General features: G+C 38.3%; 1 protein-coding gene across 3 annotated transcripts; it reads right to left on the bottom strand.

The window, feature by feature from the left end:
- Positions 1 to 1,780: 1,780 nt before the first annotated feature.
- On the bottom strand, positions 1,781 to 24,023 carry cdk11b (cyclin dependent kinase 11B). Of its 3 annotated transcripts, none has more exons than XM_028019885.1 (21): positions 24,000 to 24,023; positions 22,360 to 22,490; positions 21,865 to 22,004; positions 21,654 to 21,781; positions 21,398 to 21,545; positions 20,838 to 20,900; positions 19,832 to 19,968; positions 19,041 to 19,166; positions 18,854 to 18,952; positions 18,336 to 18,473; positions 18,180 to 18,254; positions 16,812 to 17,041; positions 15,697 to 15,787; positions 15,489 to 15,610; positions 15,287 to 15,392; positions 15,030 to 15,151; positions 13,398 to 13,505; positions 12,887 to 13,003; positions 12,370 to 12,518; positions 4,118 to 4,307; positions 1,781 to 2,292 (listed from the first exon to the last, which is right to left on the bottom strand). In XM_028019885.1, the coding sequence occupies exons 2-21, from the start codon at positions 22,474 to 22,476 to the stop codon at positions 2,200 to 2,202; spliced, it is 2,499 nt and encodes an 832-aa protein (XP_027875686.1). In that variant the 5' UTR covers positions 22,477 to 22,490; positions 24,000 to 24,023; the 3' UTR covers positions 1,781 to 2,199. The 3 variants fall into 3 exon arrangements, with proteins under 3 accessions (XP_027875686.1, XP_027875694.1, XP_027875704.1); XM_028019893.1 differs by having other exon boundaries at positions 20,838 to 20,897; XM_028019903.1 differs by lacking the exon at positions 20,838 to 20,900.
- Positions 24,024 to 26,004: the final 1,981 nt, after the last annotated feature.

The following is a 26,004-nucleotide window of genomic DNA, read 5'->3' as shown; positions in this document are numbered from 1 at the left end:
GTATAAATATGTTCTCCCAAAACTCCTCAGGTGGCATACTTCTAGCTTTTTTTTTTTTTTTTTACAAATTCTATAAACAAAATATATAAATAAAAATATCTAAGACACATCGTTTGCTACCCAATTAATAGGTTAATTGAAACAATAATTGTTAAATCAACCCTAAACTGTATTGATAAGTCAAGCAAAAAGAACTGAGCTTTTCATGTGGACGTTAGAAATATTTCTTTAGCTGAAGATGTATCCTTTGCTACAAATGATGAAGCATGCTAAAGAAATGCTATGTTGTTGAATGCTAACTTATTGTATTTTAAAAAGGAATTGAAGTATTTTTTTGCATCTTTTAAGGTATTTCTAATATTGTTCCCAAAAAAATTTTTTTAAAGGCTTAAGCAGTTAAATGAAAAACATGCAAATTGTGTATCTGATTAGAATAACTGATAGAATAATTGAACTGAATACTAAAAGAATCCCTTGCTGCAGCTCTAAAGAGATTCCCTCTCTGTACGCTAATATATATATATATATTTTAACCCTCCAGTGGTCTGAGTGTGATGATCAGGAGGAGCGTGGCAGATATCACGGTCGGACAGCGTGTAAACACGGGGCTGTCCCGTGAGACCACCCAAATCCACACAGACAAAAAAAAAACTGTCCTAGAACTGTCCACACACGGGGTCAGTGCGACCCCGCCGGAACCGAACACGGGGTAAAAAGCTTGTGGAGGCTTTTAACATCACATCTAGTGTTGTAAAAGCAAGTGGTGAAAAGAATTGAGGGGGGTGCTAATGAGTGTGACACCAGTGACTTTTGTTGGGGTTTTTTTCCACCTTCTAATCAAAATGTTCACTTCTCTAAAGTTCCAGCACAGTGCAGCATTAAAAGAGAAAACCTCTGGGTGTGAAAGATAATTCCACACCATCAGGGGAAAAGAGGTGATTTCTTTAAAAAAAAAAAAAAAAAAAAAATTACATAATCAATCCTATTTAAAAAAAGAAAAAAAATCTCCCCCACTCCAACCAAAAGTAAATCCTTACACGGTCGATGAGTTTTCCTTTTCAGCGCCCCCAAAAAGTCACAGAAGCCGTTTTCTCTGATGCAGCGTAATTACACACCCACCAAACTGAGCCACTGAAGCAAAAAAAAAAAAAAAAGAGCCGTAATTTCAGCGGCCTTTGGAGATATCTGGACCTTAAAACCGCACATGGAACATCTCAGACGTCTAGCTTACTTTACTAGCCTGGCAACGAGGCCAGCAGTCTGCCTCCAGGGACTCCGCAGCCAGCCCCACTCGCAGCTCTTTCCAAGCTCATTCAACACATCAGGTGTAATAATCTGCAGAAGGAGCTGTGGCGGAGGCAGGGGACAGATAAAACTGATTAATGAATTTTTCCATTTACGGCTGTCTGCAGAAGAACCAGGACAAGCGGAGGGGCGGGGATGAGGGGGAGGCGGGAGGAGGTTCTACCCGTCCAGCGAAAGCAGCTCGCAGCCTTGCAGGAACCGAAGCGAGGCTGTTTATTTTTCTTTGGCTCTCAATCAGAGAATTTATTGGTTTAAATCTGATGCCATAAAGCTGGTTACTAAACAAAGGCAGTCAAGTTTTTTTGATTTTTTTTGCTACTTAAAAGAACAAAAAAAGAAAAAATTGAGACAAAGTGTGCAAATCAACTTTAGTTCTCTGAATTCAACAGTTTAGTTAAAAGACTGGACTTCTGCAAGGTTTGATTTTCCTGTGTTTGTGCAGGCTGGGCAGGCCTTGTAAATACAGCAGACAAAGCAAAGTTAAAATTTTTATTTCTTACAAAAACAGTCAACCTAACGTCATGTCGGCAGTAAATTTCTGATGGATCATATGGCAAGTATGCATAATTATACAGTAGCTCAGGTAGTCAGGGAAGCATTTAAAAATAAAAAAAAGGTCAAACATGAGAGCTAAACTTCTAGATGGTGCATTCCTGCTGAGGAGCAGAAACAAGTCACTTCTGAAATGTTGAATTCACAGAAATGAGAAGATTTCCAACCACAATGAGTCCTGCTGTTGGACAGTCCTGAGTATCTGAGATCAGTTGTTGTTTAGCAGACACCAAGCTGGTCTGCAGCGGCAAAGCCGCCTGGCTTCAAACACACGAGTCCCAGAACTTGTTGCTTTGTTCCTCTCAAGCGAGGCAGAGAAACGTCCCGGCTGGTTTCTCCTGATCAGAATTTGAGGCTGAACCCGGGCCCAACAGCAGACACTCCGAGGTTGCTGGTCGTCAGGTGGAAACCAGTGTCTTTCAGGTCGTCGTCACCCTGGTGTTAAAAACAAAACAAATGCAATTGTTTTACATTTCTATGTTTGTTATGTACAGCCCCTTAAAAAATTACTCATACGCCTTTATTTTTTCTCTCCACATTTTGTCACGTTTCAACCACATTGGACTTTAGGTGATGTCTCAAAGTATAGCAGGACTCTGTAAAACATAGAAATGTTTTACAAATAAAATTTGGAGAAGTGTGCCATGTATGTGTTTTCACTGAGGCTCAAGATCGATGTCAAAACCAAATTTTCGAGATTTTGGTCTAGTTATGGACTCTAAATTTTTACTTGATCATATCGTGGTCTTGGGATGGAGCCTTCGAGGCCAAGAGATTTTCCTTTTTTTGTTTAGTTACAAGAATAAAGCCACAATGTTAGCAGAATAAAGGCACAAAATACCAGAAGAAAGTCGTAAATTTAGAAGAAAAAATTGTTTAGACGAGAGCAAAGCTTGGATAGAGTTACCCAGGTGTGACGTGACCAGATCGTCAGGTCCGTGATTTTTTCTTCAAAATAGACACAGTAGTTGGCTCAATCATTTCAAAGTTCAACTACCGAAGATAATTTGATTTTGATGTGTTAAAAAATTTGTAAAATCGATGCCAAAGTACAACTTCACAAGATGCTCAACATTCCTCATTTAAAGTTTATTCTTGTATTATTCAGATTTTATTGTCATACGACTTTTTTCCTGTGTTATTACAACTTTCTTCTAGTATTATTTTAACTGTCGTACAACTATCACAAGACCTTACTCTTGTAATTATTTGTTTTCTTAGCCTTGACGCTAATATTCTGTCGTACAGCCTGGGATGTGCTAAACTGGGTGCATTAAAGTTAGGGAAGCACCGATCCACTTTTTTCATTTCCGAAACTGATAGCTGAGGTTTGGTATTGGCCGATACCGATCTGATACAGAAAAGCAACCCTGAATTGACTTAAAACGTTTCTTTTCTTTCTTTTTTAGAAACATAAATGTATGGAACTACAAATACATTTGGTCATTCTGAACCAGTACAGCACACTTAAATACAGCAGTAGCTTCACAAACTTGGTCAAATATGCAAAAACAACTCAACTTTAATTGAAACTGAAACTAGCTAAAACAATAGGTTGAGTACCTTCATCAAACATGTAAAGAATAAACTGCAACAAATTTTCTTTCAAATGGTTCAGAAAGTAGAATTAGACATTTTTAATATAATATAATTGCCCTGCCTAATCAGCACAATGATTTCCTTATGTGGGGAAAGATGGTGACTGCATGATATTTTCCTGTATGACTGAGTTGGTCAATTGCAAAATATCCAAATAAATACTTTAAAGTTGGTATTTGTATCTGGAAAGAAGCAAGCAAACTGAATACTTTTGCAAGTGTTTAGCACAGACCATTATAAATTACACTGGAATTATTTTTCAAGTGGATCTTTTATTGTTAATCCAAAGAAGCAGCCAAGAGAACGCTAATTATTAACACAGTTATCGATCATTCCGGGTTCGGCAGCTTTATGGGTTTGGGCGTTTCTCGAGAATAAAACTGAAATAACAACCAACAGCTTTTTGGCCCGCTTCCGTTTCGTCCGGGAAGGTGGAAAATATTGAAACTGCTGCTGAAAAGTTTCAATAATATCCTTATGGGTGAGCGGGACCGCTGCAGAAAACATTAGAAACTTCAGGGAGCACATCTTGGAAAACACAAGGAGGAAATAGTCGGACACTAAGCAGAAGCTCGAGGGTCTGTAATCTATTTAACACAGACAGCACTAAGAAAGCCTGGTAGCTGTGTGTAATGGAGAAAGTGGAGTCTAATGTCATTACCAGTTGACTGTATCCCAGGCCTCCCTCAGGCGGACGAGGGCTGGTGCCTCTCTTCACCCTCTGCTGCTCGCTCTTGGCCGGCCAGGTGGGGAACATAGAGGGGTCGATCGGGAGAGGCGTCTCCCTGAGGTACTCGTGCTTCAAAGCCTCGTCAGCTGAGATCCTCTTACCGGGGCAGTAGGTGAGGAATCTGGAAAACGGACAATCACTTATTATTTATTTGTTGATCTTTAAAAGGTGCAAAAGTGCCTAGTTTGGACTGCGATGTGAAATGGGGCAATTATTATTTGAATTTCTCCAGTGCCTGACTTGTGCATAGCTGACCTTGCCTCTGATTCTTTCATCGCAGGTTTGGGGTTTAGCTCATTCAGAGCCGTCTCTCTCCATTTGGAAAACAGATTAGGGCTTTTTAGGCAGAACGAAATACAAAGGAATCCTCTTTCTGTGCAAGAGCCAAAAAAAAAAAAAAGAAAAAAAAATGGTGGAGAGAAACGGCCAGTAGATGCTGCAAGAGATGGTGACACACACCAAACTCAATTTCTTTTTCTAACACACTACCAAAAGGCTAAAACCAATAGCAGCCAACCATTTCTGTGTTAAAAAGTAGTGAAATTGATCCAAGAGTGATGATTTGACCTAGAATCCACCATTTTGGAAAGTCAATGCTTTCAATCAACCAGCAACTGACTCCTGTCATTTCTCTTCTGGGGCGCTGCTAAATTAGCCGCACTTCAGGGTGTGTGTTTGCTGCTACTGTTTTAATGTTTTAATGCTGTTTTAATGTTAATAATCGTGATGTTTACTGCGTCAGATATATGAACATTCATATGTGTAAGATTTCGCTGATTGCCAGATAAAGGGGGATTGCTTGGTGGTGTGATTCCAGCAAAACTTGGATCTCGGGGTACATCTTTTGCTTGTGCCCAAGATTATTTCATTCTACCAATGTGTTTTAGTATTTTTAGGTAGAAACGCCTCTGCCGTCTGGCGTCATTAATTGATTCTAAAAAGTTCAGTTTATACAAAATTTAGCCTGTTGTTTGTTCAGAGTTAAGATACTACACAATCAGGGTGATCCCAGAAAATGTGCTAAGCCTGGTAGTCGGGGCGCTGAGGCGGACCACCATGTTTTTGTATTAAAAAATGTTAAGTTGAAAGGAAATGTAAAATATTGCTGGGTAATTCTGTTACTGGAAGACATTGCTGACAACACTTAAACCCAAAATCATATAGTCTTAAAAACAACAAATCAAAAAACCAATTAAAATAAATATCAATTATTTGCACTTCCCTTAAGTCCAAATTAAGTCATCAGTCAGTGGATCTACAAACACGACGCCAGGCTGATCACATTTAGAACAGGCCCATGACATAAATGAAATAAGCAGCTCCTTAAGGCGCCCGGACCCTCAGGGGCCCCATATGGCCTAATGATTTAACACAGACCAGACATAGAATTTGATCACTGAACGCTCATTGCGCACCTCTGAAAGCGTGACTACAGCTTATATTTGCAGTTCACATTGAGCTGAGCAAGCAGAGCAAACGCAGTGGCTTTTAAACTTGATAAAGATTTCTCCAAAGAAACATGAGTCCTCACGGGGGGCGTTGACATAAATGTCGACGCAGGTGAGCCGATGTCCAGCTTGAGTGAAAAGAGGCCCAAGCTAATAATCTCCAGCATTGGCCTTAAAGAGACAGTGTGCTTTTTAAGAGAATCAAAAAACTGTGTAGGTGGAGGAAAAAAATGTGGTGAAAAATCTTAATTTTGCAAAAGTATTTGTGTTTGGACATGCTGTAAGACTGAGGATTCTCAACATCTATTCTTGGAAGTCCGAAAAGTTAAATGCCCTGACTTGGTGTCTCAATGACAGCATTTCTTATTGATCCAATTAGGGTCACTGAGTGCATTTAACTCCTAAACTTCAACATCATCACGCATCAAAACATCAAAAACAGCTGCCAGTAGAGTCATGGCAAAGCCGAGTCAACATGTCTGCAGTGTGTAATTATTAAAAGAAAAATCACTACTTTTAATGTCTTTAAGTAGCTCTTTTCAGGACCCGGTAATTGCAGAGATTTGTTTAATACCGCCAATTTGATTACACATAAATGGTTTAAAAACTTAAATACTTGGCTGAATACAATGGGTTTACTCAGCTGAATCGGACTAAGGCACAGCTGAAGTAAAACACTTCAAATGGTTTTCAACTCACAGCACTTTATTTTTCATTACCTACCAGATGCTGTACATCTAAAGCCAGACGTTTGATCTAACCCACGACCCATCACCACTGTGGTTTGGTGCAAAAACTGCCCTTCAAGTTCTTCTTTTTTTTTTTTTTTACAGATTCAGTTTCTTCAAAACATTCTGGACATGTGAACGCAAAATACTTACCTGGTTGGATTTAATTTTCGGTATGTTCCACAATTTATTAAACAACAATTCTGATTCACGTGGCAAAGGAATATTTTGCTGCGTTGACTGACTGAAGTCAGGTGTTTCTTTATTCACCGGAACGCCGTAATCACTTCCTGACTTTACCCGTTTACATGCTAACAACTTCAGCAAATAAAGTGGCAAGTGTATTTTTTGTGTTTGCTTCTTTACAGTTTCAAATTTCCTATCAACCTTAAACATTTAACTCAAAAGCACACTTGATAACTGCCCATGTGCCCCTACTGCCTGGCCAAGTAAGTTTTCTGGGGGAAACCCTGAGCCTTCTCTCATAGGAGAGGAAAAGGAGACAGTGGCTGATTTTCAGACCTTTGTGGAGACAAAGATTGGTGGTCAATCACAGATCTCCCAAAATTAGGGCTGTTGTAAAAGAATATTTTAGTAATCGAGTACTCTATAGAATATTTTTACGATTAATCGAGGAATCTTCTCTCTCTCTAAAACAGTGACGACGCGATTCCGAAAGCACAAAAGCTATCGCAAAATTCAATAATCCTTAAGCCTGACAAACCCAACCCAAACCCTGACAAAGCGCTGCACAATTCAACACCAAGCTGCTGCTAGCACTTCACAACAACTCATAGGCGGAAATAAGAGCGCTGCCCTCCACAAGTAATGATCTGGGGGGAACATGGTGCGCTTAGGCCTGTCACGATAGCAAATTTTGCTCAACGATTAATTGTCTCAAAAATTATTGCGATAAACGATAATATTGTTTGAAGACCTTTTTACACTGATTTAATGGAAATGACGTAAAAATGCATGTGATTTCCTGCCAAAGATAGATGCACTTTATTTTCTAAAGAACACTTAACACTGGAACTGATAAACAAAATAAACAAAACGACCAAAAACCAAGATAAAATGGATTCTCAGTCTCCATTAACAAAAAACGCACTTGAAAAAAAAACTAAACATAAAGCCAAAGTGGAAATAAATACTGCATTCAACCAAAAGATTATGAAGTCTGTATATTATATTCCCCTTCAGTAATAATTATATTTAAATAGAGAAGATGGGCACATCGACTACCTGATGCAATAGTTCACACTATATGATTTTTTGCTCCTATTTTTCCCCTTACAACAATCTTAAAACGTTGGTCTTTCTAAGATTGTGTGGTGTGTTACGGTAGATCGTCGTTGCCTCTCCGATCTAAATCAGGGATTTTCCCCGACTGGGATCTTAACTACACCTGTTGAATGTGACAGGCAGCCAATCAGAAAGCGCGGATTCTCCTCCGTGTTTTCTGAGGGGAAATTACGTCGGGGAATCCCAAACAGCTGACACGGCGCAACCCGAAGTCCAGCGGATATTGGAGATAATATGTGGAAACAACATTATTGTTTATTCAACATGCAAAGAATATAGAAATGACAAGAGGAGGAGTTGGAGCGAAATCGTTACCGCAGTTGATAAACCCGGTAACTTTTCAGCTGTTCTTCGTTAATGTGACGTAAACAGGTTCTAATGATTTTCATTCAGTCAGGACTTTACGCTGCCACTAGAGCCACACGCATTGCAGGTAGATTGTAGTAAAGCATTGATTAATGCCTGGTTTTAAAATTAGTTCACTGAACTTGTAGCCATTATTCTGTGCCCATTGTTGGACACCACACGGCAGGAACGAACCCGATCGAACCGTTATACCTAGGATTTCTGTCGGCTAATGTTTGGTCTGTCAGGTTTTGAAAATGGGCCGACAATCAGCCGACAGCTCTAAGATCATGTCGTCCGCTGGGCTTTACACTAAGGAAATGAGGAAGGAGGGTCAGTGGAGAGCACCGGAGTTGAGCTTTTTTTCATTCAGTGTCATTAACAGAAAGAGAAAAAGGCCGGAAGAGACGATAATGCCGATAATTAAAATGACGTGGATAGTTTTAATTTATCGTACGATTAATTGATTTACCGTTTATCGCGACAGGCCTAGGTGCGCTACATAATAAAATGTAGTTTAACGAAGCTTCGAGGCAAATTAATTTTCCTCAAGGAATTTTAATAATCGAGGTACTCGAATCATTCGAGGAATCATTTCAGCCCTACCCAAAATTAAGAAAATCTGTAGCACAGCCCTTGTTGGGGGACGGGAAGCCCCTTTGCGCTAGCTGCCTCCTCGATATAGCTAGGTAGCTCGAGGAGGAAAACATCAGGGCCGGCCCAAGGCATAAGCAAACTAAGCAGCCACTTAGGGCCCCAAGTCCAGTAAGGGGCCCCCTCAGTGGAGGTGATTTTTTTTTTAGTAATAATTTCTGTCATTATAATATCAAAAACACACAATTTTACAATAGACTGATTTGCTTTCACAATAATATATATTTGATAATGTATGTAGAAATTATTATTTTATTGATAAAAAGAAAAAAAACATAAATTGCCCTTGGGGGGCCCCTGGTGGCCGCGGTAGGTACCGCACGCTTTGCCGGTAACGAGCTGCTGCAATGTGCAGAGGGCATCCAAACGTCCAAAGCTCCGGTCAGAAGTTAAGTTAGAAAAACAATGTCTCTAAAAAGGACTTATCCTTCAGGGAGAGAGAAAAGAAAGAGGAAGAATAGAAAAAAGCCAAGAGAACGGTTTGTTTGAATGTGTCTTGGTAATGTAATGTAATGTAAAAGATTTGTAAAGCTATAGCTTGATAGCAACGTGGAACGGTCCAGTTCAACAGCCAAACATTGAATCTCCTGCTTGGCTCTGTATATTTCTGATTTTTGGTCTGTCAGTCACACCTCTCACTGCAGAGCACCAGAGGACAGAGACTGATTTTTAAACCTTTGCTGACAAAGATAAGATTAGGGGATAAGATCAGCTTCACATGATCACAGATCACAATCCCCCAAAATTAAGGAAATCGGTGCCCAGAAATCAACTGGTTGATAAATCAATTGGCCAATAAATGTATCCTGTATTATACATGTATGTAATGTAAACAGCACTGCCAGAGATGCAATAAGTTTATAGCAGGTCTGTGAATGATTTAATGATCGGGCTGCTGATTGCAGCCAGTCCACATTGTTAGCAGAACTAAAGGGCCAAAAAAAACACATTTTGCTTAGGGCCCCAAGGAGGCTTGGGCCAGTCCTGAAAAACATATACTAATGTTGGATAAACGAAAGGTTATGAATGATTCAAAGAAAATGCTGCATAGGATGCTGGTTAGGCAGAGAGATCGCTGTCCCAATGCATGCAGCATCACATACATCACAGTCTTGTTTTCCACAGAAAGGAATGAATATAAAGAATTTAAACTTTGCATCAGCAGACGATGAAGCTTAGATAATTCGGATAAGATGATGGAAAAAAAATCTTGATTCCCCAGGAAGTTGAACAGGTTTAGAAAGTACTTCTGGTGCTGAGGCCCTTCTGAAGTCTGACAGCAAATACAGCAATATTCAAACACATTCCCAACACAAGGATGTGTGACATTCCAAACAGTCCACTGGAATCTAAACCTACAGACTCCCACACTACTCTGCCCTCATGCTTTTTACCCTGAACGCCTCTCCATGTTGACCTTCCATGGTCTGAACAAGTCCCAGGGTAAAACGTTTTCCGACAAATGGAGAGTTTGGGCAGCCCTGGCCAGACTTCCACTGGACTGTGATTCCTCAAGCAGCACAGTGGACTTGCTGTTAGTGTCACGAGTGTAGACAAAAGACTCAGCGGGTCAGGAAAAATCTGAGTAAAAAGACTCTCGCCCTGCAGCTGGTGAGCAAATATTTGGAACACGCAAGAGAAAATTACGACGTCATTACTGCGATATGAAAATGATTTTCGTAAGAACGGTGCTGTCCAAACATTTCCTTGAAGAGCGGGTCGTGAATTGGAACGTGTACTTGGATCTGACTCTCACAGGGGCGTATTGACGAATGACCGACCCGTCACTGTTGTCATGTTTCGCATCAGCTCGCCAAGAACGTTCCGACCCGACGGGAAAAAAATGTACAGCAGAAGGAGCTTAGCACATTTTAAACATGTTTCGCTCATTTATAGAAATTTTTACTGTATGCTTGTAACTAACTAATGAAGCATGCTCTCTGTTTATGAAATATTCAATACTGGCTACCGGTTCATTTAAGGTTCTTTTCTTATTATTCCTTGTAATTCAGCTGATAATATTGCCATAAAAATATTTTTTTTTGTCTCCTGCAATATCACCAAATGTTCCAAACAATGTGACAAATAAAACTTTTTTAAAAATGCAGCATTAATCACACCGACTGTTGATCTGTGTTTGTGTGTTATGCAGCAGTTACTGTGCAAAAAGCAAAGAAGAGTCCCTGAGGTTCCCAAACCAAACCACCTTCTTTCCGTGACTACACCCTGAGATCCCGACAACGAAATACAGCAAACAAGATCAAAGACAGGGGATGAAGTTAAAACAGTTTACATTTTCTTCATTTGTTTTTGATAGTTATGCTATAAAACATAAGAGATTTTGTGCCTTCATGAAAAATGTAATGTGTGAAGCTGTGAAAAATATCATTATTACAACTACTAACGTTACCAGTTATTGTGATATAGCATTTTCACACCACTGCACAAGTATGACGTAGCAGGAGTGGCGAATGAGTGGTGCATCATTGTTAAAAGTGAGTACAATTTTTTTTTTAGATAATCAGACAGCTTGCACAAATTTCATGCACATATTCAATAAAGGGATGCACGATATTGTGCATTATATTGTGGTGAAGTCAGCAGTATGGTTGTTTGTTTAAAGATATTAAAAAAGTAGTGAAATATAGATAATATCAGTAAATATCAGTTATCAGCCATAAGGGCAATATCAATATCCAATACTGGTCCAAATTTTCATATCGGTGCATCCCTATTTCAATGTTAACGTCTTCAGCCAAAATAAAGTTGTTTAGAGCCACAAAAGCAATGTGACTCTTTGAAACAAAAAGCTTCTTTTTGCAATTTGGACTATAGAAATTTTAGTTGGATTTAAAAAAGAAAAGAACATTTATTTACATTTCACACATTTTTTTAATAGGAATTTCAAGCCTAAGAATAAGGATGCACCCATGGCATTTTTGGGGGGCAAATCACTAATATTTAAAAAGTCTGACCTGCCGATTTAGATTTTGGCCAGTATGGATTCATTTTTGCCTTAAAAGTTACTAAATAATAAGACAGTCGCTAAGTTGGCGATAGTCGGGTGACTATTGTTAACCAAACATGTTCAGACATGCACAGGTCTGTCAATCAGCTCTCTCTCACGGCACAGCAAAAGTGAACTGCAGCTTATTTTCAGACCTTTGTAAAGCTAGATAAGATCGGTTTCTCATGCCAGCGTCGGCCGATCGTTGATCTTATAAAATTAAAGAAATTGGGGCCAGTTTATTGGTGCAAGTCTACTTAAAAACCACAGTGGAGGTTAAGAGTTGAAACAAACTACTGGTGAAACTGGGATCTGGACTTCACCGTAAAAGCCATACTGTGTAATTTTTGGCATATTGTCCAGATCATATTTCCACCCCAGACAACAACAAAATTACGGATTATTATAAACTTTCTATGCTCCTCGATCAACTTTAAAAAATCAAACTAAAAAACCTTGTGTATTTTACAGGAAACAATGACAAACAGTGGCACGAGTGATTAAGAACAAAAACAATTATTTCTAAATGTGGGGGTTTTTCCCCATCGAGTAAATTAAAAAAGTTAAATTAAAGGTTGGATCTTTTGTCATTAAAAAGTGTGACGCTATGTCACTTTAAAGAAAAAAATGTATATTTTTAATACTTTTTATGCGTCTTTCTCAGAAGTGCCAATGGACTCCAGAAAAAAGTCTTACTTGTTCATGAGGTCGAAGCCTTGGTCTGACAGCAGCGCTCCGAAGCGCTTTCTCAAGTTGTTGTAGGGATACTCTGTGAAGCTCATCTTCTTCACAGCAGGCAACTCGCTGTAGCCAGGCCAGATCTTCTCACTGGGTGATCCCAAATCCTGCAGTCAACACAAACACAAACACACACGTCAACTGCTATACTTGCATAAGATTGATATAGTTAGTTAGAGAACAATTTCCCTCCTGGGAGAAATGAAGGATGCATTTTTAATTTGTTAGTCGTAAAATAGGAGGCATTAATACACGCATGCAGGGCTATATTGCTTTACAGCATGTGAATCACTAAAATATGGAAAGCTTCTTGGTCTAGTCAGCTGTCTGCCAACAGCTCCCCCTGGGAAAAACTGTTGAACTACGTTCTTAATCCTCTTAACACTACATTAAATTCATAGGCAGTAAACATGGTAATTTTGCTCTTCGCAGTTACAATTTAGCTTAAATTTGAAGGCCAAATGATGGCATTCACCTTGTAAATCTTGTTAATTTGGTCAATTTCAGATTTTCCAGGGAAAAGAGGTTTCTGGGTGAGGAGCTCGCCAAATATGCAGCCCACTGACCACATGTCCACAGCCGTAGAGTACTCCTGCAGAGAGAAGAACAAACACGGCGGTAATCCACAGAAACATCAAGCAGACGGTCTTGCCTGGCAAAATTCTGTTTGAGTTCATCATCATCCCCCCCCACAAGAAAAGACAGAGAGTGTGGATGTTCTCCAATAGCTTTCTGGGCCTCTGCCGTCTGGCTGAAACAAAGCCTGTGCTCTACAACTCCTGCAACAACTTGCGGTATTTGGTGACTTACAAGCCAAATGCTTCACAGATGTTGTCTTTTAATGGAAATATATCTCTGAGACCAACAGTCCAGATGATGCAATCAGTCTGAAAAAAAAAGTTCATCACTTTTGTCTGGAACGTCAGCTGCTGCTTAAGTATTTCGTCTGACAGCCCCTTTGCGGTTTGCAAAACTTGAGATCTCACCTTGGCTCCGAGCAGCAGCTCTGGAGATCGGTACCACAGAGTCACCACAACAGGGGTGTACTGCTTCAGGGGTGAGCCGTACTCCCGCGCCAAACCGAAGTCCCCAATCTATAGAACAAGACAAAACAAGGGAAACTGTAAGACCTCAGGGTTTTTGCTGGCGAAGGGGTTCATGTCTTCGGAGGATTTCCCCAAACACGTCTATATCAAGTTTCTCGAATCAAGTACTAATCAGTTGTTTTGTAAAATATCAAGATGGGTCAAATTTAAAGCTCACAGGTGTCTACGCAATTTTTTTCAACTTGGAGATTCAGAAACATTTGCATTTGGCTTTTTTCAACTATGTTTTCCCAATGGAACTTCTTTCCCTGGAACCTTTTAATTTACCCTGGCTGTTTCTCGTGCGTTTTTCCACTGCAGGTTACAAAACAGAGACATTTGTGTAAATTATATCCGCAGATGCTAGGCTGCAGCAATGTTGACGAACGTCAAGGACAAGCTACGAATGTGTGGGGGAGAGACTCCTGTGATGAAAAGAAAATATAATACGCTCAGCAATAAAACTATAAATGATGACTAGGTGATTAATTAAGGCATAGTCACTATACAGTCTACAGAAAGATTAACTGCAAAAACTTCAAAAGGTACTTTGACACTTTTTAAGCAAGAAAGAAGTGATAGAGTTGAGATTCTTTCAAAGCGGTTGCACTCTGAATCTGGGAATGCACCACTTTTTTCACTTCCGATACCAAATCCAGTATCTGAGGTTCAGGTTCAGCCAATACCGATCCAATGGAGAAAAATAGTGCTGAATTGACTTAAAACATTTCTTATAAATATAAAAAATTGGGAAGGGAGGGAGTTGGGGGGAGCGGTTTGCGTTAGCCACTGTTCACATTTAGATTCCAGTTGAGGGCAGAGGGGGTAGCCCCCCACAAGATGCCGCCCTGGGCGGTTGTCCATGTGACATATACCATTTCTATGGAGTTTGTGCGGTGAGGCAGCAGTTGCTTGCACTCATTCCAACAAGCGAACAGTATAATTTGTTCATGTGAAATTTCTAGCTCATACACGTAGACACGCAGGCTACCAACACTACACAAGAAAGTTGAAAATTGATCAACTTTTGTCGTCATTTCGCTGCCGTGTCCCATGTATTGGGTTCAGCTTGAGTGGAGGAAAACGGAGGCTTTTAACTCCCCGGGTGTTGAGCCGTTACCATGGAAGCAAGAGAGGAGGAGTAACTCCAGAGTGAAGCTTTTTGTCATCCAGTCTCTTCGATAGAAAGAGAAAGAGACGCAACAAAAACAACCAAGCATAATTATCGCCCTCATTTTCTTATCGAGCTCATTTTAATTGATTTATTGTTTATCATGACAGGCCTAATTTTAAGTATAATTACTTAACTTACATAAAGTTTTAACAAACTTGATTCTCAGACTTTCCTACCTCTTGTTATCTTTACATGGCATGAGGTAATTGAACCTCTTTTTATGTTTGTCACAATCGCCTTCTCTACCTTTTATTCTACACAGAGGCCATTAACCCATCACACACACACACACACACACACACACACACACACACACACACACAAACGTACTTTAGCTTACAGTTTCTGGGTCAGCTTACCTTGAGGATTCCCTTGTGGCTCAGCAGCAGATTAGACGTCTTCAGATCCCGATGAAGAATCCAGTTGTCATGGAGATGTCGGACTCCTCGAAGGAGCTGAAGCATTAGAGTCTTTATTTCTCCTAAAAGAAAAAGCCTTGCATGAGGTTCTAATAATTGCCTGCTAGTTAATAACCTTTTTACGTCACAAAAATGTCAGAATGAATTTTTCACTACTTTTACAAGAAGAAGAAGAAAAAAAAATTATGCCACAATACCAGGCAAGAAAGGCTGCTTCATGGTTTCCATCAGACTCTTCAGGTCATGCTCTACATAGTTCATTACGATATAGATCTTATCCATATTGCTTCCAACAACAATTTCCTGACAACAATGCAAAAAAGAAACAAATAGGTCATTCTAGAAAAAAAGCCAAACAGCAAATGTTATTCACCCAAACTTATTGTCAAGTTGCCTCACCCTGACTGTGACGATATTTGGATGTTGGGCTTTCAGAATAGTGTTGATCTCTCTTAAAGACGTGATGGGAAAGCCTTCCTTCTCCTTCTCCATCTTCAACCTCTTTAAGGCAACAATCTCATCTGCAAATATAAAACAGCATTCATCTAGAGAAAGCACATTAAAAAAACCACAAAATCAAAACATAAACAGGAGTCTATTTACATACCAGTCTTCTTGTCCTTGGCTCTGTACACCACTCCGTAGGTTCCTTCCTCTATCCGGTTCAGACACTGAAACTCTTCAACGCTGCGGCAACCCTAAAAAAAATGTCATTACGAATAATCAAATTTTTAGAGGTTTATTCAATTAAGGTAAGGATGCATTTTCTTTTCTCTAAAGCATCACCTTGTGGTTAGTAGAGTGACTGAAGGGAGACTAAACAGTCTGTCATCATGACACAGTAATTTGTTCTGATGCAAGGCTAAATTTAAGTGCTTATTAAATCTGGTTGAATAAAGAGCAAAGACCTTTATTGACAGAATTTCCTTAACTCACAAAACCGAAACCTATGTGAACATAATCGAGAGGCTGTTGGGAGGGAAACGATGTAAAATGAAACTGAAACAAAAAAAAGAAACATTTCGATACTCCACGATTGCCAGAAAAAACACAAGTTCACAATTGTAGTGGTTCCATTTAATCAAAATCACATATATTTTTAAATATATATCACAAATATATTTAAACCATTTAAAACAACCTTAAATATGCACTTTAAGTGGGCTATTATTGTTACAGGTTAATTTTCTAAACTGTAGGAAAGTAATTGTTAGGGATACTCAACATTGGTGCAGGTGTCAATATCTGACAGTAATACTGTCAGATATTGACAGTATTACTGTCAATATCATGGCAGCATTTACCAATATTTTATTTGATAGAATGTTTTATTTGATTACTTGATTAATTGTCAGAAAAATCAATAGAATACTCGATTACTAAAATAACTGTTTACAACAGTACTAATCCTGATACACTGGTGGAGCTGTTTTGAGTCAGTTGCCATGGCAATGAGTGTGCGTGTAGTGTAGCCGTTACGTGGTTTTGTGTTATTCTTCAACAATTTTCCTGCGTTATTTTTCCATTTGTTGTGGTGCATTGTACTAAATTAATAACATCTCCAGGCTTTATTTAGTGAACAGAATTGTTCTACCAAGGTAGCGAGACTATGGATGGCATGTAAAAGAATCGTCTTTTTGCCCTTCACCGTTGTGCACATGCTCGAAATTTCCAAATGTACACAACATGCAACGTGTCTACATTCGTAGAGCTAACACTTACCTGTAAAGCCGGCAGATATTTGGGAAGCTCCTTCTTCAGCTCCACAGGTGAAACTGGCGGGGACTCTGGAATGTAGTTCTCCTCGGGGGTGGGCGAGCGGGAGTGAGTTTGGGATTGAGGGGTGGGGTCACCCTCTCTACCTTCCTCTTCGTCGTCCTCCTCTTCGTCATCCTCCTCCTCCTCCTCCTCGCCGGTCTCCTCAGAATCGTGGTCAAAACGGGATTCTGGAACTGCGACAGCAAGAGCGAAGTCAGTAAAAATTATTTGATTAAGTTTGTTTGATGAGGGCCATGAATTCAGAAACTACATGATCAATGTTGTGATTCTGTAGCTGAATTTATTTTTTTTTGTTCTTTTTTTATGGCAGATGCTATTAAAGTCCAATCTAACAATGCGTTGAACTGACTGTATTAAAATCAACAATCTAATAAATCAATAAAACAGTTATTTTCTTCTGTACAACAAGCAAAAGAATATCACTTTGTGTATGTATTCTTATTCTTTTTTTGGTTTAAAAATTTAAATTTAATATTTAAATTTCATGGCACACAAATTGATCTGACATATCAAGCATACTGAGGCATTTTAAAATGATTGGTGCAACAATCAGTTATGAAACTCAACTCCTAATCTCTGTTGTTGAAGTGCTAATAACGAGTTTGAGCAAACCATGCCGCTAATTTGTATCAATTATCTTCTTTTTTTTAGCTGCAAAGCTTGCAAAAGTGTAACATAGGCTGTGAAGATTATTATTTTGCTGATCCAGTTAATTGTTTTCCAAGAGATTTAGAACAAAAAGATTGAGTGTCACAGAAAGCAGCCAAAAAACTAATCATTACATTTTATGACGTAACGCCCTAAATTTACAAACTTCTTTAACTCAACTCCTAATCTCTGCATGCATAAGATTAACTGCAACCACATTGAGAAGTCAAATATGAACATGATGAACAAAAAACTAAAATTCTGATAAATCGTTAGGAACGAATTATAAAGCAATAAGAGTGATGGCTATTCAGATATCTGGAAGAAACTGAACAGTTGGGACAAAGTGTTTGGTGCCATCAAAAAAATACACAGGAGAGATCCAGAACCTCATTGGTGAGTAAATTCAGCAGAAAACTGAAGAAACGTTGAGCTTTATTTTACGGCATCTCAAGCATTTCAATGAAGAATAAGACTGTAATAGAAATGTCTTCTCTTAATCAACTACAAAGAGATGGACTTAAAAGCTAGAAGCTCCTGAAAAAAAACAATTAAGGAGCTGTCAGCTGAAGATGACCAGCAGTTGAGAAATAAGAAAAATGTTTGTGTCAATTTCACAAAAATGCCAGTGTCTGACAGCTCATGAATGTGGGCTTCACCAACCTGCAGGTATGTGCTTTCCATTTTCTCTCTCTTCCTCAGCATCTTCCTCTGACTGCTCTTCCTCACTCACATCCTCTAAATGGGGAAAAGGTCATGTTTTTATTATTATTATTAGGCTTGAGGGACATTTAGAAACAGAAAAACAACACATTTTACCTGCACTCTGCTCAGACCGTCCTGATGCTGATACAGACTCTCCTTCGTCTTCTTCTTCTTCCTCCTCCTCCTCACTCTGGCTACTGGACTGGTCCTCTCCTTCCTCTTCTTCCTCCTCCTCGGAGCCTGACCCTGATGCTAAGCAAGACAAAGAGAATTTGACTGTCAATCAATGAAGCTGGGAAGGTAAAAAATAATCAACTTATAGTGTAGAAAGAGGCACGATGCAGATAATCTGAATTTTTATAACTGTAAAAGGAATAAAAATTAAATTTCCTTCAAAAGTATTTGGGTTGCAACACTAGTCAACTAGTTATTGATGGAACTTGACTTAATGTCGTGTTTTGATTGTTGATTCTATGTTGCATTTTGTTTCTGTGTTTGATATGATGTAAAGCACTTTGAAATGCCTTGCTGCTGAAATGTGCTATACAAATAAAATTTGATTTGATTTTTGATTTGAACATGAGTTTAAAACTATATGGTCATGGTCATTGTTAAGTGCAGCTCCACTTTACCAATGGAGGATTCTGCCGTGCTGGTCTTCCTTTCAACATCACTAATGTCTTGGAGGTCTGCAAGCAAGTCTTGAACATCTGGCCTCTCCTCTTTTGATGCTGAATAAATTTTTTAAAAAATGACTATAACAACAGCCGACATGGAAATGATCTGAAGAAGGACACAGGTTTTACGCTAAACCCTCACCTGGAATTTTCCGTGGCTCACTGTGCTCAGACCGGTCCCGAGAGCCGCGAGCCGGACTGCGACTACGGTGAGCTTGTTTTGACTTGTCGTCGTACTCGTCGGATAGTATGCGATGGTGAGACGGTACTGTGAATGAGAGCACCTCAGATTCAAAAGAGAGCTTTGCGAATTTACAGGGTGAAACTGATGAGTCCTTTCTGTTAATAGAGATGCACAAATAAATTGGCTGTGGACCTAAAGCTGAGAATTTTCAACTTGATCGGAAACTCTGTCATTGAGCCTATAATGTCACTTTTGGTTCCAATATAAATAATTTACTTTTCAAACCAGAAATGCATGAAATGTGATGCTCAATGCAGTCAGTCACAAGAGCAGATGAAAAGGGGAAATCGTAATCTCCTCAAGTTTGTACTGACAGGCCAAAGTTTAATCATAGATTGAAAAATCTGTCACGACACTCACTGATAACAAATGTATTTAGCGTAACTCATCAAGATTAGAACTGTCAATTATATCAATTTACATGCAGTTAAAACATTGTGGAATGCAATTGTAACATTGGTAATGTATTATTTCTCTCAATATTGTGGTATTTAGCAAAAAGAAATCATTTTGGTAATTTTGACTGACATAAACGAGACATTTGGTCTGATTTAACTTCAGAAGAAACCAAAAGATGCGTGTGTCTTTTTATTTCTGATTTACTGTATATGATTTCATCCCACTGAAGACAGAACATCATTCAATAAGCAGGGAAGAATGTAAAAAATACATCCTTTCTAAAGACTAACTTTCTCGTCGACTCCCTCTCTCTTTGTGTCGATCGTCCACCCTTCGCTCTCTCTCTTTAAATTCCCGTTCCTCTTTCTGTTGCTCACGAATCTTCCGGTCTCGTTCGCGCTGGCGCTCCTGCTGCTCCAGACGGTCTCTGTTGTCAAAAACATCGAACAAGAAGCAGATTGTTTACACCAGCGACAAAATGAAGAAACTTTGCCACATCATCCAAATGTTTTGTGTGTTTTTGGTTTAGATGCTTTTAGGGAATAAATGCACAACTACAGCAAAACTTAAGGATGGGCAATATGTCCAATACATTTGTGTAATAAATCCTGATTTAATGACATTAAAGCACAGCTGTTACGATAAAGGCCTAATGGAGCACTTTGGTAGAGATTTTGATCATTTGCATAATTTTCATAAGTTGTAACCAGCACAACTGATATTTAATTTGAACACTGGCATATTTACACCTTGTCTAAAATGGTTTTGCCAAATTCAAAATGATTTATTATAACTTAAAATGTAAAACAACACCAGTACTCAGGTAAGGTGCACTGTTACTACTTAATATCTATGTACTATCTACTACTTAATAGCCTGCATTTTGATCATTATGTATATTTATGACAGATATTATTCAACTTAATTATAAATGTTACAATTATTACTATTACTATTATCATTATTATTATTATTAGAAATAGAATTTTCATATTCTTCCCAAGTTCCCTCACCAACCCACTCATGTTTTTGGTTTATCAAAATAAAATACAATGTTTCGACCCAAACAATACTGTAAGTCTTTTTAATTAGCTGCAAATACTATATTTTAAGTTACTGTTAAGGTCTGCTGCAGTGACACTGTATGAAATTACATCTAAACCCTGCTGTAATTATTTTAACTGTCGTGCTGAGTAGAAGCACGTTGTTCACAAAACCTCACAAATCAACAACAAGTTCAACAGACTAACCAGACCACTGAGGAGCTAGCAAACAACCACCTAAATGTTTACTTACTTAGCATTAGCCGCTAGACACCTAGGAACAGCTGGAGGAGGGGAGTGTTCTTGGAGTTTTCTTCTGTGTGTAATGAGGACAAAATAGCTTCAATTGCATTTGGTGGACAATCAGAAACACCTGAGTCTTTAGTAGCACCGTACCTGAATATGGCTTTAAAGGTAATTTAACTTTCAAACTCTTAAAACTGACTTGTTCGGATATCAAACGGATACCATGGTACACATGGAAAACCAGTAGTCATTTCATTCCTGCTACATAAAAGTTAATTTATGAAGCTGAAGGAAACAGACAAAACAGAAACTGATGTATCTGAGCAAAAGCGTAAACCCGCAGGACCTGTGAGCCCACCAGATCTCTGCTTTGGTAAATCCTCAACAGGTTGTAGTTGTTTAAGATGTAATATTGTCATATCGCCCACCCCAAAGTTTAACATATTATTAAAAAAAATAACTACATTTATAAAATCTATTACATCCACAGATGCTGGGGTGGTTACATTTAAAACCATATTGGCTTTACTACCATGAAATCAATCGATAACTAACATTAACGCTCACCTCTCTCTGCGAGAATGAGCTCTGGCTTGTTCCCTTCGTTTCTGCCTCTCCCAGTCTCTGCGTGCCTTGTCTTCCTCCCATCGTCGCTTCTGGCGATCGCTGTCTCGCTCCTTTTCTTTGTCTTTGGCTCGCACATGTTTACCTCCAGCTTTAATCGTAATCAACAGAGGGAAAAAAAGCAAAAGAAATGATCGAAAGTTTGGTAAGACACTCCGTCAATCACGTTCCTGTGTGCGTAATCGATCAAACATCTCACCGCCTTCAGCAGAGTGACTGCGGTGACGTCTTTTATCCTTTCTCTTCTCCTCCTTTCTGTGATGCGTTTTGTCCTTCCTCGCAACCTGCTGTGGGGGCTTGATTGCTAATGACTCGTCTTCCTCTCCTCTACCAGAAACATAACCCAAACCCTGTTGGATTTCACTATTGACCGTTACTAATTAACACATCTGTATCATGATATAATCTACCTGTCCTCTGTCGAGTCCTCCCGTACGTACGGGGAATTACGAATTGTTATTTCCATTCTTTGATCTCGTAGTTCTCCTTCCTCCGGAGTGTCTCGTTTCGGTTCCCGATCATTCGTCTGTGGAACAACGCCCTGTGAGAACTGCGTAAAACAAGACGACATTTATTAGTGTCTGAAATCCAAACCCTTATCAATATCGAGTGACAACAGCTAATTATTAGAGCAAGCTCAAATCAGAAACAGCCATATTTAAAATACACCTACAAAACTCAGTTAGCTTTTTGGGCTTTTTTGTGTTACAATTGTTAAGAGAGAAAAAACAATAAATGCTGATCTGATACAAAAAAATTACAAATTAAAAATATCTCTGAAAATGAAATTGTAATTTAGTTTATTAACATTACCAGGAATATTTTATGAATAATGCTCACATTTTCATAAGCATGCATGTTTTACATTGTTACAATATTTATGTTTTTCCTTAAAGGCACTTTACATTTTTCTGGCGCTTAATAACCGTTTTCTCTTCTAATTCTCGTCGACGTTTTTTTTCCTGCAAGATTTCGTCAAGAGTTTTTACTTTCCAGGTCTCCTTTTCGTCCCCCATCAGCATCCACAATCCACCACCTGATTCACATGACAAACACAGACGTACACAAAGATTTATCACAGCATTGGTGTTACAGATTTCTCTTCTCAAGAGGCATTAGTAAACACAAGCCTGACATTTCTATTTAAGGTGGCCAGATTGGTCCCACCACTCCTATTTGGCTGGTCAGTTTCAAACTCCTGAAAAAAAAAAAAAAACGTTTTAAACGCAAGTTAGAAATACTAGAGCTACTTTAAGAAGTTATCTCTCCAGCATTTTGGGCAACAAATTAGAGACGCATTACAACATCGAATAGGAAGAATATACTAAGCTGTGAATCTAGCAGAGGTGAAAGTGAACTGCTGTTAGTGAGAATTAAAGTATATGCTGCGCCTAAATAAAGTTTTTTTGTTGTTTTTTTTAGTTCAAGAAATTGTTTCCGCCGCAACAAAACCACACGAGCGCAACTTTGTTTTTGTATATATATATATATATATATATATATATATACAGTACAGACCAAAAGTTTTTTACACACCTTTGTAATTCAATGGGTTTTCTTTATTTTCATGACTATTTATAAGGCAAGAAATCCCACTTATTAACCTGACAGAGCAACACCTATGAAGTGAAAACCATTTCAGGTGACGACCTCTTGAAGCTCATCAAGAAAATGCAGAGTGTGTGCAAAGCAGTAATCACAGCAAAAGGTTGATACTTTGAAGAAACTAGAATATAAGGGGTATTTTCAGTTGTTTTACACTGTTTTGTTTAGTGCATATTTCCACATGTGTTATTCATAGTTTTGATGCCTTCAGTGTGAATCTACAATGTCAATAGTCATGAAAATAAAGGAAACTCATTGAATTAAAAGGTGTGTCCAAACTGTTGGTCTGTACTGTATATATATATATATATATATATATATATATATATAGTATAGATTAAACAGTAATGCATTTGTTTTCAAAATGATTCATGTCTGACGTTACTGCAACCTTTTTGAGTTGTATTCTCCTGTTAAAACAGCGTTTAGGTACACAAAACACTAATAATATACAGTACTGTTCATACGTAAGCTGCATATGGACTCAACATATATATGGACTAACCCGTTTCCACCTTACAGTGCTAGTTAACGTTGCCACAGTCGTGTTATAAGCAGGTTTATATAGCTAAGTCAGTAAAATAGCTTAAAACCTTAAACTCTATGACGAATTTGTTAAGCTGTACGCAGCGTGTAAACTCACAAATTGCAAAGAGTAACATAGCAGCATGTTAAACTTTCAAAGGCCGTTTTAAGTTTTATGTTTGACAAGAATGCTAGCACGGTGCTAGCATTAGCAAACTTTAGCCTATGCTAGCATGTGAGACCGTTGCTTAAGAAATGCTGCAGGTTAAAATATACATTTTACAAAGAAATACATATCACAGTTCTTATACATTTTAACTGGCGTGCGTGTAGCAGTTTTGATATCTTAAAATAAAGTTGTGAATGCAGAGCTTGATTAAAATAATCGCTGAGAAAATAAAACACCAAAACACACCTGAAAATGCGCAGCGGAAATTTAATCGCGTCACAAACGTTCACACTGCTTCCGGTGTGAAACAAAACCTTCCGCTTGAATAATTAATTAGCACATCTAATCGAATGAAAATTTACGAAATTCAAGAAATCTTTTGTTCTATTTAAAAAAACACTGTGTCACTGCCCCTTATGTTATATCATATCACGTCATACTCAAAGTATAAACTGGAATACAGTTTGCATTTTCCCCTATACACTATTAATAACTAACTATTAATAATCAGTAATATTAAAACCTTATGGTCTGTTAATTAAACCATAAGGCAAAACATTCAAGTCTTTTTCTACTTTCAATTTTTAATTTTATGTAAAAATGACCCTTAGCTGCTGTTATGCTTCATATCCCGTATTCTAGATCAAAAATGTTTTTGTTGTTGTTGACAAAATGAATAGCATATATGCCAGGTGAGCTGTCAGGAACATATTTGATGCCTTTTTGTTCCATGCTTTGCATTTCTTTGTATCTGCTCAGGATGTGATCAAACCCAGAATTTAAAATAGCAAGTAATAAACTGGGTTTATCACTGGGAAAGTGTTATAAGGTTAAGTAGAAGAACTAGAACAGCTCATAGATTTATGACAGAATGGAAACTGTGAACTTTGGCCAAAGTCTGACACTGAGACCGAGGCACTGCTTTCTTTTCAAGGATTTGAAAGAAGACTTTCCAAACTTGCTGTTGTCAGCCACAGGTAAGACTGACAGAGTTATTGTTTGACATTAGTTTTGAAGGTAAGAATCTATATGAGGTTCCTTTTTTACTCATCAAAGTAATCAGCCAACCTCACAGATATCAAACCTCATTTTAAATCAAATTCATTTCCTTGCTAGTGCAAATATTGACTTCCTTGTAACATCTTGTACCTCTCCTGCGTCTAGACTGACACTGACCAGGGAATAACTACACAACAACCCATAATAATAGAAGAAGACACTTCCAATGGAGTCCAGTGGGGAGGGCAGCGTGCATTATGACTGCTGGAATGAGAGTAACATCAACATGAACGTGGAAGCTTCAGAGTCTACTGCAAGGAGGTGAGACGAAGATGAATCCCAAAAATCTATTTCACATGTAGGGAATAGTTTTCTCACACAGTCGAGTAATCGGCTAAACTGCTAGGTTCCTTAGACAGGGAGGCACAACAGTGAAGAAATATTTTAAACTTGTTTTCATAATACATTTATGTAAATAATTTCACCATTTTACAACCTTGGAAAGTTCTCCAGACTTTTCTAAGGGTCTTTTTAGAGTGATGCTGCTTTTTACTTGTCTTCTCTATAGTCCTGTGTGACATGTCTATCTGTAAAATAAGCGAAGTTGATATGTGAAACACTAACTAAAAAACTATTTCCTGCATGATATCTATAATTGAGACGGAAAAAAACTAATGGGATGGAGCCTGGGAGCATGAATTAGTTGATCATTTACTCATCAAGATTGAAAAATCTTTCAGCTAATAGCTCTGCTGGACTTTTAATATAAAAACTTCAGTATCCACCAAGGTGGAAATTAAATACCTAGGAACATTTGAACAAAATATTAGTCAACTGCCATTTGTACAATTTATTTCATATCAAAATTGTTTAGTAAAAGCATTTTGCACATGACAAGGTCTAGTAAAATGGGCAGAACCTTAACTCTAATCTTTCATATCGTTGTGTAAAAGTTTTGACCCAGTTTCACATACGTAACTGTTTAATCCAGCCCCATTGGAGGGTTTCAAAGTTCACAAATTAAAGTTTTATCACAATATTTTATGGTAATGTTGTGATAAAGATAAAATGATAATACAAACTATTTATTACTTCTCTGCTATATAACTGTAAGGCTGTGACAGCATGACACATCAATCGCAGCCTCAAAAGCACAAATACTGCCCTGGAAAACATATGCATTTTTAATACGCTCAATGAGGACACTAGTCACAAAAAGAAGTGTGATTTGTATCACTAACATGCACACAGT

The sequence above is a fragment of the Xiphophorus couchianus genome, chromosome 1 (assembly GCF_001444195.1).
Source record: "Xiphophorus couchianus chromosome 1, X_couchianus-1.0, whole genome shotgun sequence".
Classification (NCBI taxonomy): domain Eukaryota; kingdom Metazoa; phylum Chordata; class Actinopteri; order Cyprinodontiformes; family Poeciliidae; genus Xiphophorus; species Xiphophorus couchianus.
The sequence above is the reverse complement of the archived record's forward strand: the minus strand, read 5'-3'. Positions and strand labels throughout refer to the sequence as shown.

Excerpts from the sequence above, each read along its gene's own strand:
- cdk11b (XM_028019885.1), bottom strand. The coding sequence starts at position 22,476 with ATGCTGATGGGGGACGAAAAGGAGACCTGGAAAGTAAAAACTCTTGAC. Across the intron at positions 20,901-21,397 it reads GCTCATTCTCGCAGAGAGAG|AAGAAAACTCCAAGAACACT; the intron begins GTGAGCGTTAAT and ends CATTACACACAG. Across the intron at positions 19,969-20,837 it reads TGTCTAGCGGCTAATGCTAA|AGACCGTCTGGAGCAGCAGG; the intron begins GTAAGTAAACAT and ends TTTTGACAACAG.